General features: G+C 37.2%; 1 protein-coding gene across 4 annotated transcripts in view; it reads left to right on the top strand.

Annotated features, from left to right (window-relative positions):
- Positions 1-19,333, top strand: part of syt2a (synaptotagmin IIa) — a 95,413-nt gene that overhangs the window by 53,628 nt on the left and 22,452 nt on the right. For 2 of the 4 annotated variants that reach the window (XM_049462806.1, XM_049462805.1), the window contains exon 1: positions 14,036-14,065. The exons of 1 other annotated variant lie outside the window; for it this stretch is intronic. In XM_049462806.1, the coding sequence (XP_049318763.1) occupies positions 14,051-14,065 (15 nt within the window). In that variant the 5' untranslated portion in view covers positions 14,036-14,050. Of the gene's footprint in view, positions 1-2,364; positions 2,533-14,035; positions 14,066-19,333 lie in introns of those variants that run through there. One more of the 4 variants, XM_022662301.2, reaches the window with a different exon arrangement.

The raw sequence follows: 19,333 nt of genomic DNA, 5'->3' as shown, positions 1-19,333 counted from the left end.
CCCCCTCGTTACCTGTCCCCAGGTGTTTCCTGTTTCCTGTTACTTATATATACTATATTTAAACTATACCTGTTACTTATATATACTTGTGTATATATAGGTTATTTGTTTCAGTGTTCCTTGTCAGTGCTTGTATGTCTTATCATCCGTCAGGGTATGTGTTTCCTTGTTTTTGCAGTCTCTGTCTCCGTTCTCTGTCCAGCCTTTGTCTCCATTCTCTGTCCCGTCCCCATTCCATGTCAATTCCCTGTTTTCTGTCCAATCTTGTGTCCCACCTTTGGTCCCTTACCATGTCTTCTTGGCCCCTCTTTTGCGGCTCCTGAAAGTTTAACATTAAGAGACGAATATGACATAAAAAGTTTTTATTTACATGTATTTACATCTGGATCTGATACACAGTTCAAAAGATAGTACCTTCTGTCTGAACCCACCCATGTTTTTTTTTTGTGAGCAAAATTATTGGAACAAAAAAACTTTAAGTAAATCAAAGTGAATAAGCCCGTCCCAGAATTAGCCATGCCCAAATCATGACACTACCTCCACTGTGTTTCACAGATGAGCTGGTATGTTTGGGATCATGAGCAGATAATTTCTTTCTTTAAACCTTTAATCCTTTCCATCAATTTGATAAATGTTAATATTTGCCTCATCAGACCATAATCAGTCCACAGGGTTTTCTGTGTATGTTTTGGTAAATTCCAGCCTGGTCTTCCTATTTAACTTGTTATTAGTGATTTTCATCTTCTGGTGAAGCCTCTGTACTTTGGTCAAGTGATGAAGTCTTCTGTGAACAGTAGATTGTGATACTTTCACTCCTGCCCTATGGAAGTTGTTGCTGATGTCACTAACAGTTTTTCACCAGGAACACAATGTTCCTGGTGCAGTTTTCCTTGGTCTACCAGTTTGACATAAATCTGTTATTTAGTAAACCAGTGACGACTTTCTTCTTCAGATTATTCCAAAATGTTATTCTGGCTATGGACATTATTTGTGCAATGGTTCTGATTGATTTTCCATCTTCTCTCAGCGTTACAGTTGCTTGTTTTCAATCCATTGACATCTCTCTGTTTTTTATGTTGGTTATTCCTCTAACTATAAATGCAAAGTTCATGTATCAGGACACACCTGGGCAACAAAACACACCTGACAGTCATGTGGTAATACAATACTTTTGCTCACAAGAAAAATGTGGATGTTTAGACAGAAGGTGCTGTCGTCTAAACAGTGAACCAGATTCCGATGTAATATATGTGTAATATGTAAAAATAGACATAAAAATAGAAATGTAATTTTTTGGCTCATAATAATATTTTTGTGTTAAAATCAAATGTTTGGAGGCTATAGCAGAAATGAAAGGATTGACCTTACTGTTTCAATACTTTTGAAGGGCAATGTACATGTAACGCTTTTCATTTATTCATCCAAAAATAATTGTAAGCCTTTTAAAAAACATAAATAAATAAAATTGTGCAGCTATATCGTATGCATAGCTATGCAGTAACAAAATAGAAAAGAAATACTTTATTGTACGTTGTATTTTCAAGCATCTTCATGCTGTGGGCAGAGAAAAATCACTGCGCTCGTTCTGTGTGCTGTGGCGGCGTGTAAAATGCAGAGTGTCTTGTTGCCTCATCACTCTTCCCCTCCACTCGTCCCCTCCCACTTTTAGCCTTGTTCTTCTACCCCAACCCCCATCCCATCAAACGCACCCACCCACCCACCCACCCACCCCTCTCTTCTCTTCTATTCTATACTCTACTCTTTTTTTTTCTCCTCCATCGCTCCTCTTACTCTCCTCTGTTCTCTCTCCTCTCTTTGTTGCCCTGTGCTATACTGGTTATACTGGTTTTACTGGTTATACTGGTTATACCTCTGTGCTTGGTCCTGTTCTCCCTGCAGCCCAGGCAGTATGAGCCTCTAAAGCTAAAATCACAGCAGAGGCAGCAGCAGCAGCTTCACATATATAGACACACACACACACACACACATACTCTTACACACACACACTGATTTCCATCAATAACCCATCACAGATCACTGCCATACACACACACACACACACACTGAAAGAATAGAATAGAATAAAACAGAATAGAATAGAATGGAACTGCATGCAGAATTGTGAGCAGCATCTCTCCAGCAGGACAGATGAGTGGGATGAAATAAATGGAATAAGAGAGTGGTGGTGGGGGGGATGTAGAGGGTATAGAGGGGGGGAGGAGAGGAGAGCAGGAGAGAGCCGGGTGGGGTTGAAAGAGGGGGGGGATGCTTTGCGGAAGAGCGAAAGTGAGAGAGCTGAAGAATGAGAGGAGAGGGGAGGGGGAGAGCAGTTAGGTGGGGGTGGACGAACGAGGCGCGTGAGAGAGAAGTGCTGCAGTGGCGAGTGGTGGGGGGGAGGACTGCAGTTTCTCGGGCTGATGGGAGACAGAAGACGGCGGTTCAGCTCTGAAACATTTAACCCCTAAGTGCCTCGCACGCTGAATGGGTTAGACTCACACTGAGGATTAGCACTGAGGAGAAGATTAGAGGAAGGTGAGTACTGTCCGCTTTTATTCCGTCTGCAGGACCAGGCCTGTCTGACCCGGACTGGTTCGGACTGGAGCAGCACTGGTACTGTAAAACCAGTCTGTGTGTACACAGGTACTGTAGGCAGCACTCAGCACTCAACACTGGGATGTTACTTAATCCTGCGGCAGAGGGAAGAGGGCAGCACTGCAGAGCTGCTTTTACTGCCCTGCCTCTGACTGACTCACGCTGTGTGCCTCTTTTTTTATATTCCCTTCTCATGCATATCGACTGTTCGGTCTGTGTTTGCACAGTTTGGACACACTGTTTGCTGCAGTGTGAAGAGAGAATTCTGGATGGTCTGGATGGTTTCTGTGCATGCATGAGTGTAGTAGTAGATGCAGTGCTGGGATCAGACCAGTTTATCACCAGCAGCATGCTGCGGCAGCTCCGAGCACCCTGTCCCAGAAGAGATTTATGTATGTGTGTGTGTGTGTGTGTGTGTGTGTGTGTAGGCCTGTCACAATAACCATATTTTATAATATTTTTTGGATGCTATATTGTTCCAGAATGTATTTGCTATGAATTGCAATGAATTAGTGATTATATAGTTGCATTATGATTTTAAACATCCACCCATTTAACTTGTATAGAGCAATGCACTTTAAATGATTCAAAATGTTTCGATTTTGGTATTAGAATGTAAAAATGTATGAATATCCTCAATAATAATGCATAAACAATTAGGAAATGCAAAAAGCTTGTTTTTTCGACACACCGACCCATTCATGTTGATGGGCTCTTCTCGCAAAGTGACACGATGAAACACGATGGATTAAAAAAATATGATAAATAGTGTCAATAGCTTAATTATTGTGACAGATTTATGTATGTGTGTGTGTTTTTAGGGGAGTGTGTGTTTTTCCGAGTGTATGGGTGTGTGCCAGGCCAGGTGTATGTGCATGTGCATCAGTCATCATGTTTTCATCAACTTCTGCAGGGCTGGCCCCAGCCCCGGCTCATTCATAGTTTGGTTAAGGTTACGGAAAGCAGCGAAAAAATAAGCCCAGCCTGGATCTGATCCCAGATCAGTATGCAGCGTCCGCCGGGTTCAACCTCGAGCTGTCGACAGCCGGGTGTCAGGTGGGAAGGCTGTGTCTGCACATGAAGGCCATTTTCCCCCCTTTCCCCAGTTTTATTTATTTATTTATTTTTATTTTTTTTGCCGGACAATTTCCAGTGAGCTGTGGCAGCTGACAGCTGCTGTGTTTGCCCTGGAGTGGGGTAAGGCTCGACACCCCTCTCTGCACCAAGAAACATCAGGGAGAATCCGTGCAGCGTTTCTCTGCTGATGAGGCAGATTCAGTCTTACTTTTCTTTAAGAAATCTGTCTAAAAATAAAGAGATGCTCGAAATGTTGAAAAAGATTCAAAGATGTGAGATTAAAATACATTTAAAAAACACCAAATTGAGAATACTGTTCCAGTGCACAGCTGCACTGTGTGCACCAACCTACAGTGAGCTGTTTAGTGGTGTAAATGACATAAAATGGAATAAAATCGTAGTTAAAGGGTAGAATCTTTAATTATTAATGCTCATGCCATTATGGGTTGAATTCTTGGACAGGAATACATTCTAGCTGTGTATTATATTTTCCCTTAAATGGAAAATTTCTATTCATATGCACTACAAGGTTAATAACTTTGTGGTGTAAAGCTAATAAAATCATAGCAAAAATGTAGAATCTTTGTTAATGAATGCTTATGAAATTATGGGTTGTTTTCCCAGACAGGGACTAAGCCTAGACAAAGATTATGTTTTTTCTATTTTTAAAATAATAATAAAAAAAATCCTCACAATTCTGTGTAGATTGTTTTGGAAAACTGCATAAATATTACATGAAAATAGTTTATTAGTCTGTGCACGTTCTTTTTTATAGGTTATTGAAGGTGATGCTTGATGCAAGGGATGACCCTAAAATCTCTCTCTTGCTCTCTCTCTCTCTCTCTCTCTCTCTCTTTTTCTCTCTCTCTCTGTCTCTCTAACCCCTCCGGATTCTCCTGGGTATCACAGTGAGAGAGAGGGGACATTCCCAAGGACGAATTCTGCTCTCTAATTATTAAAGCTTTACGTATGAACAGTTAGAAAGCTTCAGAGGTGAACATTTCTAGATGTTAAGAATTTATGTGTGAATAACAAACAATGTCAAAAGACAATAATTGTCTGAAACGAAAATGTTTTATACTATAGCTCGTCTACAGGGTTCTTTTGTGCTGTGTGTTGTAGGTGGGGGATGGGGGTGTGTGCACGTATTCCCTCTTTAGACCTGGCAATTCATTTTCCTTTCCATTCTGAGACCTGCAAGTCAAGCATCACTTATAGAATCCATCTGAACAAACGAGGCCTCAGATGTGTGGGGGGTGTGGCCAACGGAGCGCAGGGACTTTTTTTTTTTTTCAGAATGCCGGCCATTTACTATAGCGCTATTCTAATCATAAATCTACCTAAGCAGTGTTGTTTTAATCATCATGATGAGTATGGTCCTGATAATATCCAGTCAATGGTTTGGGCCTTTTAGTGTTGAAGATGAAAAAATATAAAAAATGTACACACATTTTACAAAATATACTATTATTAGTTAATTGGATGGACTAGGGCGTCATTGCTGGTACCAGGATATGCTGACCATTTCACACTCAACGTTGGATGGCAGCCAACTATTAATCACAGCACCTAGAGCAGGCAACAAATAATTCCCAGCCACACCATACACTGAAAGGAAGGAAGGAAGGAAGCTTAGAAAGAAAGCTCAGGAGGAAGAAAGGAAGGAAGAGGAAGGACGAAAGGAAGCTTAGAAAGAAAGCTTGGAAGGAAGGAAGGAAGGAAGGAAGGAAGGAAGGAAGGAAGAAAGCTTGGAAGGAAGGAAGGAAGGAAGGAAGGAAGGAAGAAAGCTTGGATTGAAGGAAGGTATGAAGAAAGCTTGGATTGAAGGAAGGTATGAAGAAAGCTTGGATTGAAGGAAGGAATAAAAAAAGCTTGAATTGAAGGAAGGAATAAAGGAAGCATGGAAGAAAGGAAGGAATCTTGGAAGGAATGAAGCTTGGATGGAAGGAAGGAATGAAATAAGAAAGCTTGGATTGAAGGAAGGAATGAAGAAAGCTTGGATTGAACGAAGGAATGAAGAAAGCTTGAATTGAAGGAAGGAATAAAGGAAGCATGTAAGAAAGGAAGGAAGCTTGGAAGGAAGCTTAGAAGGAATGAAGCTTGGATGGAAGGAAGGAATGAAATAAGATAGGTTGGATTGAAGGAAGGAATGAAGAAAGCTTGAAAAAAAGAAAGAAAGCTTGGAAGAAAGGAAGGAAGCTTGGATGGAAAGAAGAAATTAAGGACGTTTGGAAGAAAGGAAGGAAGCTTGGAAGAAAGGGAGAAAGCTTGGATGGAAGGAAGGAATGAAGGAAGCTTGAAAGGAATGAAGGTAGCTTGAAAGGAATGAAGGATGCTTGGAATAAACGAAGGAAGCTTGGAAAAAGCGTAGAAGGAAGAAACTTGGAAGAATGAAAGGAAGCTTGAAAGGAAGCTTAGAAGGAAAGAAGCTTGGAACGAAGGAAGTAAGAAAGGATGCTTGGAAGGACGGAGGGCAGGAAGCTTGAAAGGAAAAAAAGACGCTTGGTAGGAAAGAAAATTATAAGGAAGGATGGAAGAAGGGAGCACCAGCCAACCAACCAAAAGGCCAAAAGTAAAATTATAATTAGCAACCAATGAGTTTCAATCAGCCAATTTGATAAAGATTCTTTTTTTAGAATCTTATTTTTAGAAGTGTTGCTTATCAGCTCCAAACTTTGCATATGAAAAGAAATGTTCCACATGAAAATGTACATAGAGTACTATTACATAACCCCTACATTCTGAGACTGAGCAATACCCAATGTTCAGTATGTAGGGTATTTTTTATTTTTTATTTTTTGCTTTTAAACACAATACCTAAATTATTAAATATAATACATAAAATGTATGTAGAATAATAAATGTAGGACCCTATAGAGACCAGAGCCACTTTCAACCACTCTAATTCAGCCAATGGTGCTAAAAGGCTCAACATTGTTTCTGAACATCTGATGAAAGAAACACCCCCCAAAAAATCATTGACCATTGACATATTACTAATTACCATAGACCAATGACTCTGAGAACCTGAGAAGGCCTTAGCACAGTGATTAGTACATTTCAGATTATACCCTCATTTCTGTTTTGCTGAACATATGTGTGTTATCGCTGCGATAAACCATGAACCTATAAATGGAACTAAAAAGGAACTATCTATCAATAACAGCTAAATAAACCATTACTAATGAGGTGAAGGAAAAAAAATTAAAAATGAAACTTGTTAGAACTGATATACAGAATAGCACTGTGATGTGTTTAAGAACAAGGCCTTTGCAACATTTATTTTCTTTTTTTTTTTCTTTTTTAGTATTTTTTCTTCAATCTGGCAGAATAGAAAACACAAGTCATCAGCTGTAGCTCCTTCTGATGACATCTGTTCTGTGCTTAGCTGTTGTTAGTATTGATTTTGTAAAGGGGATAGTAGAGTCTGTGTAATATTGGAAAGACATCTGTCAATATTCTGCCACTGGTGTAAGTGAGAACAGTCACACAAACACCCTGCCATTTACACCATTTACATACTGCAGGTCTAATAAGATCTAGTGATGCTCCAAAAGAAAATAAATTAAACGTTTGCCGAAGGCAATATATTGCATACCTAAAAACTACTAACAGAATACAGAAACGCAGTTCTCTCACATTTTTTCAGCATTTTGCCATTACTACTACTTAATTAATGTAATAACTTGTATTAATAAATGCATTTTTGTCTTGCTTTAAAAAATACAAAATTACAAATTCAAATATTTACTGAACATTTTTAACAACACAGCAGACAAACAATCAAAGCACAATACATTTACCACAGCAGTGCTGTTGTAATAATGAATTTACTTCTGTAGTGCTATTGTAATCATAAATCTTCCTAAGCAGTGTTGTACTAATCATGTTGTTAAGTATGGGCCTTATGATATCCACAGTCGTTGGATTGGATTGTTTTTTATTGGTTTGTCTGCTGAGATGTTGCATAGTGTTCAATAAATGGAATAAATTGTAATTAGTTTCATTTTGTTATGTTACTGAAAAAAAATGTCATTTTAATGCATTTCTGATCACAATATATGTACTGTCATGTACTGTGATTTATTATTTTGTGTATTGAACTGGAAAAAGCTTTTACAAGACTACGCTTTTCCAAGCTACAATATAAAATATTTTTTACACACAAACCTTTAATAGCCCAACAGACAAACTAACAAATTAGCGTTAAACTGTGGACCTACATTTTAATTCAAAATATCCTCTCATTAGATGTCTTAAAATAAATGACTTTGGTATGTATTGTCATGTCTTTATACTTGTTTGGCTGAACACTAAAAGTGTTTCTTAGTGCCATTTTTGGTTGATAAATAATGCAATGTTAAATTTCATGTAAATGCATTTTGGGACATGGTGCTTCACAATTGAGACTACTGAAACATGGGTTTATTTGCATAAAGGTGGCATTTAAAGGAAAAAATGTACACACATTATACCAAATATACTATTATTAATTAATTGGATGGACTAGGGTGTCATTGCTGGTAACTGGACAGCACCCAGAGCAGCCCACAAATAATACCCAGTGCCCAGTAATACACTGGAAGGAAGGAATGAAAGAAGGTTGGAAGGAAGGTTGGAATAAAGGAAGCTTGAAAAGAAAGCTTGGAATAAAGGAATGAAGGAAGATTGGAAGGAAGAAAGGATGGAAGGAAAGAAGGATGGATGGATTGAAGGAAGGAATGATGGAAACTTGGATAGAAGATATGAATGAATTAAGCTTGAAAGGAAGGAATCAAGGAAGCTTGGCAGAAAGGAAGGACGCTTGGAAGAAACGATAGAAAGGAAACTTGGAAGGAAGAAAGGAAGCTTTGTAAGGAAAAAGGATGCTTGGAAGGAAAAAGGAAGCTTGAAAAAATAAAAACATGGAATGAAGGAAGGAAGCTTGGATGAAAGGAAGGAATGAAGGAATGAAGGAAGAAAGGAAGGAATGAAGAATGCTTGAAAGGAAGGATATAAAAGCAACTTGGAAGGAAGAAGGCTTGAAAAAAAGGTAGAAAGCTTGGAAGGAAGGAAAAAGGAAGCTTGAAAAAAGGAAAGAAAGAAAACTTAGAAAGATGGAAGAAGGGCAGGAAGGTTGAAAGAAAGGAAGGAAAAAAGGATGCTTGGATGGAAAAAGGAAGCTTGAAAGGATAGAAACTTGGAAGGAAGGAAGATTGGATGGAAATAAGGAATGAAGGAAGCTTGAAAAAAGGAAAGAAGCTTAGGGAGGAAGGAAGGAAGGACACTTGGAAGGAAAGAAGCTTGAACAAAAGGTAGGAATCAAGGAAAAATGAAGCTTGAAAGAGAGGAAAGAAGCTAAGAAGGAAGGACGCTTGAAAGAAAGGAGGACAGGAAGGTTGGAAGAAAGGAAGGAAGCTTGGAAAAGAGGAAAGAAGCTTAGAAGGAAGGAAGCTTGAAAGGATAGAAATTTGTTATGAAGTAAGAAAGGTATAATTGAAGGAAGCTTGGAAGGAAGGAAGGAAGGAAGGACGCTTGGAAGGAAGGATAAAAAGGAAGGAAGCAAGGAAGCTTGAAAAGATGCTTGAAAGAAAGAAAGGAAGGGAGGAGGGCTGAAAGCTTGGAAGAAAGATTGAAAGGGAAGAAACTTGGAGGGAATGAAAAAAGAAAGGACCACCAGCCAACCAGCCTAAAAACATAGTCCAAAACATAATCTCTTAATTACACAACACGTGCTGAGAACTCAAGTGCTGCTTATCAGCTCCAGACTTTGCAGTACAAAGATAACTCATCACATAATAATTTTATGCTGTGATTTTGTTATCCATCATATATTTACATATTTTTTTATTTACAGCCCAATTTAGCTGCAAAAATTCTAACGTTATACAGCTATGAATATCTTTTCTGTTACTGAGGCAGTAAAACCTCCAGACTTGATGGTTAGCATTGATAGGATGTTGGGTTTGATGAAATCTGTAAAGCCCATAACTGGACCACTTACTATCTTCTCTCTATGTATTATAAATGTTCTGTGACAGAAGTAATCCCACCGCTGTTCCCACCAGTTCTTCCCTATATTAGTGGGCTGCTAGAGTCACAGTAGATTTAGTTTTGACCCCTTTTGCAGATCTCATATGGTCCAAATACTAGATTTAATGATAAAACAAATAGCACTATTGCTTATAAATTTGACTTTGGATTGGGATTTTGGAGACGTCTTAAGTACAGCTTTAAATTTTCACAGTTTTTGCTTGATTCAAGTAGAAACAGTCACAGCACATAAAGTCAGTTATTGGCAAATAGATGGTCCATGGTATGCCAGAAAGTAATAGGATCATCAATTCAGCGTACAAATGAGAATTTTCTTTTTATGGTTACTGGTACCTGCTTGCTATATCCCACCATCAAAGCATCTAGTAAATCAACAAGGCAACATTAAGGCATCCCTGCAGTTTGGTACATTAAGTTGCAAATAGTCTATAATAATTGGAATAGACCCATCCAGAGAATCATAAAGCCTGCAATTAAGTCTCTTTGCTTCCTGCTCTAATTAATCCTGTTTGTAAGCCTTCACCTAAATGTAGTAATGATGTCCCAGTCATCTGTCACTTAGGGGTCATCTACTAAAAGCGCATTAGGCATGTATTCCCCTACAGTTTTACTACATTACAGAGGCTGAGTATCTCTTGCTCTTGCAAAAGTAGATAAAGAGTTAATTTAACCACTGCTTCCTTCACTTCTACTGTCCCTATAAGACTTACCCATGTCTAGTTTTCGGTAACACTCATAGGATCACATTCACAGTGGGTCAATAAAACACATAATGCTTTACTGGTAACAAGACAGGACATAAACAGTACCAAACCCCGCCCACCTGTCTGAGACCCCTCCACCCATAGCCAGCTCGCCAATCACCACATCGCCACACCCCTTTAAATATCACAAAATTACTCTGATAAAATGCAGTAACTGTTAAGAAAAACACTTATTTATTATTAACACAGGAGGGGGGCTTGCAGAATGTACAGAACCCAACTTCCAAAAAAAAAAAAAATCCCTCATCTCCCATTCAGTTGAATAGAAGTGGACGGGGTTAAAAGTTGTACTGGAGCCAGCCACCAGGGGGCGTAAGTGGCGTAGTGGCTTCACTTTTCAACAACTGTTGTCCTGTCTAAACACACAGAAATACTATATATGAAGGATTTAGGTGCTCTTACCGGGAGGTGCTGTTAACTTGCAGTTTCTTGATAACTCTGATGAACTTATCCTGTGCAACAGAGGAACTCTTGCTCCTCCTTTCTTGGGGCGGTCCTGATGAGAGCCAATTTCATCATTATGTTTTTGATGGTCCTTGTTGTTGCATTTGAGGATACTTTTAAAGTATGAATTAGAACATTACTCAAATAGGGCTATTCACCAACTCTACCTCTTCACAACTTTACAACTGATGCTCTCAAACACATTTTTAAGAGGCAAGAAATTCAAGTCATTAACTCTGGACCAGTTCAGCACAGCTGTTAACCTAAAGCCATTCATAAAGCTGACTAAGAAAATGCTAATGTCATCTAAGCAAAAGCTGCCTACTTTGAATAGGTCTTGAATAGCGGAGTGCAGCTACTGTATGAGCTTTAACTAGTCCATCCTACCACTCCAGTTTTCAGCACCTGACACAACACCTCGACATCCAGACAGAGCTCTTTTATCCCGTCCTGGCCTGCTGAACATCGATCGAGGAAAAACAGCCTGTTCCTGTGTTGTCCAAACAACTCTACATAACAGCAGTTTGTAAAGAAAAAAACTGGAATCCGCTCTTTCTCTGCTCTGCACATGAAACTGCCCACAGAGACCTTAACCACTTGAACACCAGGATTTGGACCTCTAGATTATATACATTAATATGTACCAATGATCAAATTTACTGTTACTGTGAAGACAGATGTAAAATTTCTACTACAGCTCGGGTCAGATCAAGACGTATCAGTGCCCATCATGGCGATATTAGATTTTAGAGTAACGCCTTCTGTGGTCCACCAGTGAAACAGTGAGATGTTGTAATTGTGTTATTTGACCCAGTTCATTGATCAATTCATTTAATGCATTTATTGATCTTATTTTTCCAAAATAAAAAAGGAAAGCATTGATTAGCAAATCTCAAAGAACCATTTTTTATTCACAGTAGAACTTGCACCTTAACTTTGATGTTGTGATGTTGGCTTCATTTTACTGGTAGATAATTGGATCAACTCATCCCTGTATCTATTAAATATTCTATTTAATATTTTAGAGCCACTGGATGCAACATGAACGTAGTTGAAAAAGTGTTCTTTGCTCACTGTGGCCATTTTTTTATTATTTCACCAGACAAAATAGACTTGTTTAGATGTTACTTTGAAAACTTTGAGTTCCTTTGAGTTCTGATGACTATACCATGAAGGTTAGATTATTGCTGATTTTATTGTATCCAATCTGCAGTGTCCTAATCCTTCTGGAGATCTTTAGCAGTCAAACGGGGACTTTGATTTGTCTTTTTAGCGTATCTGAAATAATCTCAGAAGGTTTTCTTGGATTTCCAGATCTCAGTTTAATCTTCACTGTTCATGTTACCTGCCATTTCTTAATTCCTAGATAATTCAGATTAGATGCTCTAAAAGATGTGGAACGTTCCCTACAGCACTCTGTCATTCACTTTAATTGCTGAATTTCCTAAAAGAGATAGGGAAACCCCTCAGTGCACCACAGGGCAGAGTGAATGTGTGATCATGTGGCTGGTGGTGGTCTGCAGTGTTGGAGGTTAAATTTAGATTAAAGTTCCTATTTATAATGCATTTGTAGATTCTATAATTCTGTTTTAATCATTTTTACTATTCAAATGCTTTAATAAGATGTTTTAAGTTCCATATAATTATTTAAGACACCATTTTTAAAACACAAAGTAAAGAAATTGTAGTCATCCATGACACATCAGGATTTTTACTGGTTTAACTTTGATTTTGTATCAGTATTTTCACCGAGGCTCATATACATTTATCATCAGAAACACTGCATTTGCTCAAGAAAGAATGCTAAATATTTTTGCTTTAGATCTTTTGTTCACTTCCTGTTCCCAAATGTGGTCAAGTTTTAGGATTTATTGATACAGCACCAGATGTGAGAAATTGCTGTAGATATAATGTTGGGTCTTCTGGATCCCCCCTATAGTCAGGAAGTGTAATTCACACTTTGAGGACACACATTTCTGGACAAGCTGAGCGATACACACAGAAGCCCCATGAGAAGCTATTACACTTGGCTCTAACAGGTAACGAATTAGATATTTGCAACACTATATTTAGATAACTTGTGTATAAGGTCACTGTTTAAAGTAGCTAGCAAATTTCAGCAACTAATAACTCCTAACAGTTAACTTTCTCTCTTTTCCTTTAGCATGCACATCTCCCACTCCCTCCTACTCTCTCTCTCTCTCCCACTCTGTTTCTCTCTCTGTCTGTCTGTCAGTGTAAACAGAGGGATCTGGCTCAGAGAGCTGAGTGATTATAACGCTGCTAAGCACACACACCAGATGCTCTTGATACAAAAGGAAGAGAAACAGCAAATACTGCTGGAGTCTAATCAATACTGTTCAGTGCTGAAAACTGAAGAATTCACATCTCAAGCATTAAAGAAAAACAACAGAACAGGAAAGTAGTTTTCAAGCCCCCAGTTTACAGAGCTCACCGTGTTAGAAATTAATATATTTATACATTTCTGTAGAACAGATACATTGAAATAAAAAATTTACAAATATTTCAGCTTACAAAATGACTCGTGCACACAGTTACACAGCATATATAGTTATTGCAGTGTTACACTGTGTATCCAAATATTTATATACTTTCATATATTTATTGAGATGTGGAGCAGAAGCATCTGGAATGATGGAGCTCCTTTTAGTACTTAGGATAAGACCTCACTAATGCACGTGCCGCTGAATACAGTCAAATTCTCACAGCAATGCTCCAAAGTAGCTCCAAAGACTTTTGGGTTTTGGGTCAGTGTGATGTTTATTAGTTTAATTTTCTCTGACTGTTTCAGGCAAAATTTGAACATAGGTTACATATCGAACGTGGGTATAAAACTTTAATAGTTAATTTTTTTTTCAGTTACTTTGGTGAAAAAGAAATTGATCTGACTTTCCAATCTTGAAGGTTTTTTTTTGCCTTTCGCTAACAAATTGGAAAAAAAAATGGATCTTCTCTTAATTTTGTTATCTTATTACACATATCTGATGGTATAATGCAACTTACTTTTGTTACAAGATGGGAAAATCCGGAAATTGATTTTTTTTTCTGTAATTCTAATTTCAAGGTGCAGAAATAAAAAACAAGGAAATTAGAAAAATGAATGAAAACATATTTCTTCTATGCTACACCAAATGGTAAGAGTTAAATACTAATAATATGGTTTTACCCTCAATTTTCTATTTTCAAATTTTGCCCTCAATGATGATGTTACACTGACCTTTTTACATGATATTTACTTGATCTTATTCTGTAGTTTATTGGCTGATTGCTAAGCAAAAATCTGATTACTTGAGTTTTTCCATTATCTGAATCCCCATGGTAATGTAAACATGTTGATCGGATTATTGAGTTTTTGTTCTGGCAGATTTATTTTTATTCTTTTGATCTAGCTAGTTAAATTGGCATAATGTGGCTAAAATTATTTGACATATGGCCCATATTCATCAATCTCCTCAGATTAAAGATGTTGATCCAGGATCAGTTAAAGTTAAGTAAATTCAATTTGACAGCTGATGAAAGGTGTTCTTAAATGACCACTTTTACCCTGAGATGCTTAATAAATTGGCCTCATTGTTTTTAGAAAAGTTAATGCGATAAATTGCATAGTTTTTTTGCCAATGAAGTCACAAAATGGAATAAATTGGGTCATAAAAAACTAAATTTAGATCACACACAACAGGCAAATTAAACAATTTATGTAATATTAGCATGCAAAAGCTGTTAAAACAGCAGGATTCTTTTGGGCTTTTGAAATGTCTGTTCTGAATCATAGTGTCTACAAAGTAATTAATTCAAACATCTAGCCTGTGTCTGTCGAGGTAGACAAGTACTGTGTGTGTGCATTGGTAATGTGAGTATTGGGCTTTTAAACAGAAGTGGAAAGCAGCTGTATTTGATTTAGTTTTAATAAATTAAGCAGTTGATGTAAAAAAAAAAATTGCCTTGCATATAGAAATGCTGAAATTTGGAAAAACATGTTTTTCTTTTTTAAATCACAATATATATTGGTAAAATAAGATAAAGATAATCTTGTTTTCTTACCTCTTCCTGCATTTTGCTGTGCTTTTTGTCTTACGCAATAGCAGATTGCATAATGCACAAGTAAAATAGCTTGCGTTTCCCCTGGCATGCCTGTTTGCAACAAAGTCTTATCCCGAGAAATTGTCAGCTTCTTTAAAGCTTACCTCTACTGATGCAGAGAGGAGACACTGCAGAAATGTGCTGTTTGCTCATTTCACTGAATCTTCAGTGCAGAACAGTAAAATGTCTTTTCATTTTGTTTGTAATCTTCCACAGGCACTGGTTTCAGCAGGAGTTTAGTCATTTAAGGCTATGTTCAGACTGCCAGCCCAAATCTCATTTTTGGCACATCGAGATCCAGCACACATTTCTTCTGTGAATCACATTACTTTTAGTGCAGGTTTCTTTTTTAGCAGTTTAAACAAGAATCCATCTTGCCAGTGGTATATTTTACATTATGTACACCTCAGATACTAGTTTTATTAAAATGTACCCAGAAAGATGAATATCTTTCCTACAATGGCTTGCAAACATATTCATATTAGGGGCGGACAGGTCGATTTAAAATATCTCGATATAAAATATATCGATACCAACGCTGGTATTGGATATATATCAATACTTGTGTGATGGGTTCGATTCTTAAGTTTTAATTTATCAATACCCGTCTTCTCTCACTTCTCTCATGCTCAATTAGTCCCTCCCCCTTTTCTAAATCTAAATGGATTATTTTTATTTTTTATTTTATTTTTTATTTTACTGGAGCTGAAAAATAGATATGCTACCTACAAAAAGATATGCCTTAAACCGAAATATGAATATGTGTGAATAAATATTTTATGTTAACTGTCAAAACAACATTAAGAAAAAAATCTTTAGTTTGCAAATGCAGATTAACAGATTTCCCAAATGGGAAATTTAAGTTTTAACTTTTCTATAAACAGTAACCTAATGAGGATTTTTTGCCCAAAAACTTTGTCCTGTGTTTAGTTATATTTAAAAACATGTTTAATTAAAGTAAGAATTACAAAATAACCTTGAAAATTCAAGCTTTCATTCAAATTTGCATATTGATGATGCATTCACTTTATAAATTATTAAACATTACTCTCCCCTACACAAAAGTAGATGGTAGTAGTAGAAAGTATTGTGATTGTTATCAATATCAACAATACTGGCCCTGTATTTACTTGGTATTGGATCGATACCAAATTTTGCCGTATCGCACAGCCCTAATTCATAACCAGGGAATGGGAATTGATAAGATTTTTCCGATTCCGATTCCCTTATCGATTCTGTGAAACGATTCGATTCCTTATCGATTCTCTTATCGATTCCAATTTGGGGAAAAAAGGAGAGCAAACAGTTTCATAAGCACCAACTTTGTTTACTTAAATATCATACGACCTTACAAACTCAACAACAAGGTCAACATGTCCACAACAATGTGCAACTGGCAATATGGAAATGTAGCAAATACTCTCTAATAATGTTGTGTGCGCAGATGTTTGTGCATATTTGATGTATTCCCTCCCGGCGATGTTATCAAAAATGTACAATGGTTGCAAAACGCCCTTTTGCCATCCTTGTGTAGCGTGAAATGAAGCCAAACTTTCGAGCGTTTTAACCTAGTGGACGCCATTGAAAAGACGTGCTTACTGAATCATGCGTAACATGCGTAACTTGTGTGATCGTGCTGTCTGGAATCGATAAGAGAATCATTAAGCAAGGTGCCAAACGATTCCGTGGAATCGAAACACACGGAATCGATTCTCAACAGGAACCGATTCTCGATTCCCAAGCCTATTCATAACACCATGTTTTACAGTGGGGAGAGTGTATACTTAGTGTGATTAGCAGTGTTACTTTTCTGCAACATAAAGTTCTTTTCATTTAGGCAAAAAAGGATTTATCTGATCACAGCACTAGTGTTCTTAAAGGACGTTTCACACCTGTAGTTGATGAGTTTGTTTACTTGGAGCGTTTCTTCCTCTGTTTAGTCTGTTTTCACACTGCACCAATAAACCATGTGAGCACATCGTCTCCTTTGATTGGTCAGAGCTGTCTGACATCTTAAATATAAAGAGAGAAGATTCTGTGTTCCAGCGTGTATATCTCTGCAGTTTAAAGCTGCTCTAACACGGAACACGAAAACGCTGTGCTATTGTTTTCAATGGGACGTGCATTGCAGATTTACACATAGTAAACAGAGTCGTGCAGATGAGAGTAGCGAACGCAGCACAGACCAAACGTGTAAACAGCATGGAGCAGACAGCGTTTGTTCATAGCTGTGGTTATTAGCGTTATCTGGCAGATATATCAGATTAAACTGCGCCTTATTAACAGTTCAGCTCAAATAAAAGGAGTATATTTGATAGCTTGGTCAGATTACATTCTCACCACAAACAATCACTTCAGGGTTTTTTTGGGACTGGATCAAACCACCTCCTCTAGCAGGTCTCGGTCTGGTTGTTTTGATCCGCACACACCTGCTCAATCAAACCACACTAAGGGTCAAACAATCCAGAGTCTGTTTTAACCGGACCAAATTATGCTGGTGTTAAAAACACCCTAACAAACCACTTAGGCTTTCACAATACAGTTGTATATATACTGAGACTAAATTACACACAGCTGGACTCTATTAATTAATTGAGTGACTTCTGAAGGCAATTGATTGAACTAGATTTTCTTAAAGGAGAACTCCAGTGTTAAATTGAATTTTGGTGTAGTGAAACATGATAAAGAGTACCAACTTTTGTTGAATAGCACACCTCTGTCCTCCCGTAGCCTTTTGAGATCCAGTTATTTTGTGCTTTTTGCCCAGCACTACAACAGCCGCTTCTGGGCATATTTTGCCTCAATAAATCGCTTTTTCACACCGTTTTCCAGGTTCAAAGTAGCTCCACACCTCATTAGTAAAATTCAGAGAGCTCTGACATTTAAAACGAGCCATTAATAACTTTAAATAAGTGCACAGGTGGGCTATTCATGTTTTACTACATCAAAAGTCAATTTAGCACCAGGGTTCTCCTTTAAGGGTATGAGTTAAGTGCAATGTTTTATTTGACTAGAATTTTGAGAACCATGTATTATTTTTGTTTCACGTCACAATTTTGTGCTAATTTGTATTGGTCTATTACTTAAATTCTCTGTAAGGTGACAAAATTTGAGAATGTTCAAGGGGTATGAATACTTTTGCAAGCTACTGTATTTGATTCTCTAGCTGAGCAATTGTAACCTGTATATAGACACAGAAATCTTCAGTAAGTTAGATGATATGTAGCTGAAATGCACACAGAAAGGCAGCCAGTTTTTTAGCTTAGCTAACAAACGTATGCTAGTGGTCGGTTACCTCAGAGCTCATATTTTTTTAGCAGTAAAAATCCAGTCTTTGTTTGAAAAGATGTATTAACTGATACAAAGCATGCACATTATCACTAAAAGCTGTATTTACTTCAGTTTATTTGAGTAGAGAGTAATAATCAACTATAACTTGGTGTTTGTTTGCTCTCTGCTGACAGTCTGTGGTACTGCTCTGCTAGCTACGTAGCTAACGCTAGTTAACAACACTGCAGCTGAGAGAGGGAAACATTAGAGAGGTGCACCTCTTCACTGGTGAGGATTTTTTAACAAAATGAGGATATTTACCAAAATAAGCAATTTGTACATTAAATTTAATAGATTTTTTTACAAGGAGACATTTATTTTATAACATAATGAGTTTGGTGTAGGAGTAAATTTACTGGATAAATGTTTGTGTGTGTGGCCGGTAGGGGTTTAATAGTGCATTCTGCTCACGATTCTGGATTCCCAATTAGATTTTTTTTTACAATATTTGGAACAAAATTTGGCAAAAAGTAAGGAGATTTTTCTACTTTCTATTCCATAAGTGTATAAACAATAGAAATTTGCTCCTTGTATAAAAAAAGTGTAATAAACCAACTGCTCTGCTGTTTTATATCTCAATTAATCACTTGTTTATATAGGCAACCTAGAGTGAAAGTATCATTGTCTAAGTGGACAGTAACAAAAGAAATGTATTTAATACTGCATTACTCTTCTCTAAATAGGTATCTTTACTAAAGTTTTTTTGGTAAGTTTTTTTTACTACATTTAAAATTCAAACATTTTACTTTTCATTCTACTACTACTACTACTATTGGAAATCATAAGTAAAGTGGTGGCTCGCTAGCATTATCTTCATTAGATAAAACTTGTGACTTGTTTTATACTTGCTAGCTTATACAGCTCTTTTGCATTTAATGAAATGTTTAATTATATTATTTTCATGTATGTTCAGGAGAGCAGTTGTTCTTATTTTACTACATATACAAGGTTTGCAAAATGAAACCACAAGATAAAATGTATTTAGTGCTTGT

This window comes from Astyanax mexicanus, chromosome 13, assembly GCF_023375975.1.
Source record: "Astyanax mexicanus isolate ESR-SI-001 chromosome 13, AstMex3_surface, whole genome shotgun sequence".
Taxonomy (NCBI): Eukaryota; Metazoa; Chordata; class Actinopteri; order Characiformes; family Acestrorhamphidae; genus Astyanax; species Astyanax mexicanus.
Note: the sequence above shows the minus strand (reverse complement) of the source record. Positions and strands in the feature narration are given on the sequence as shown.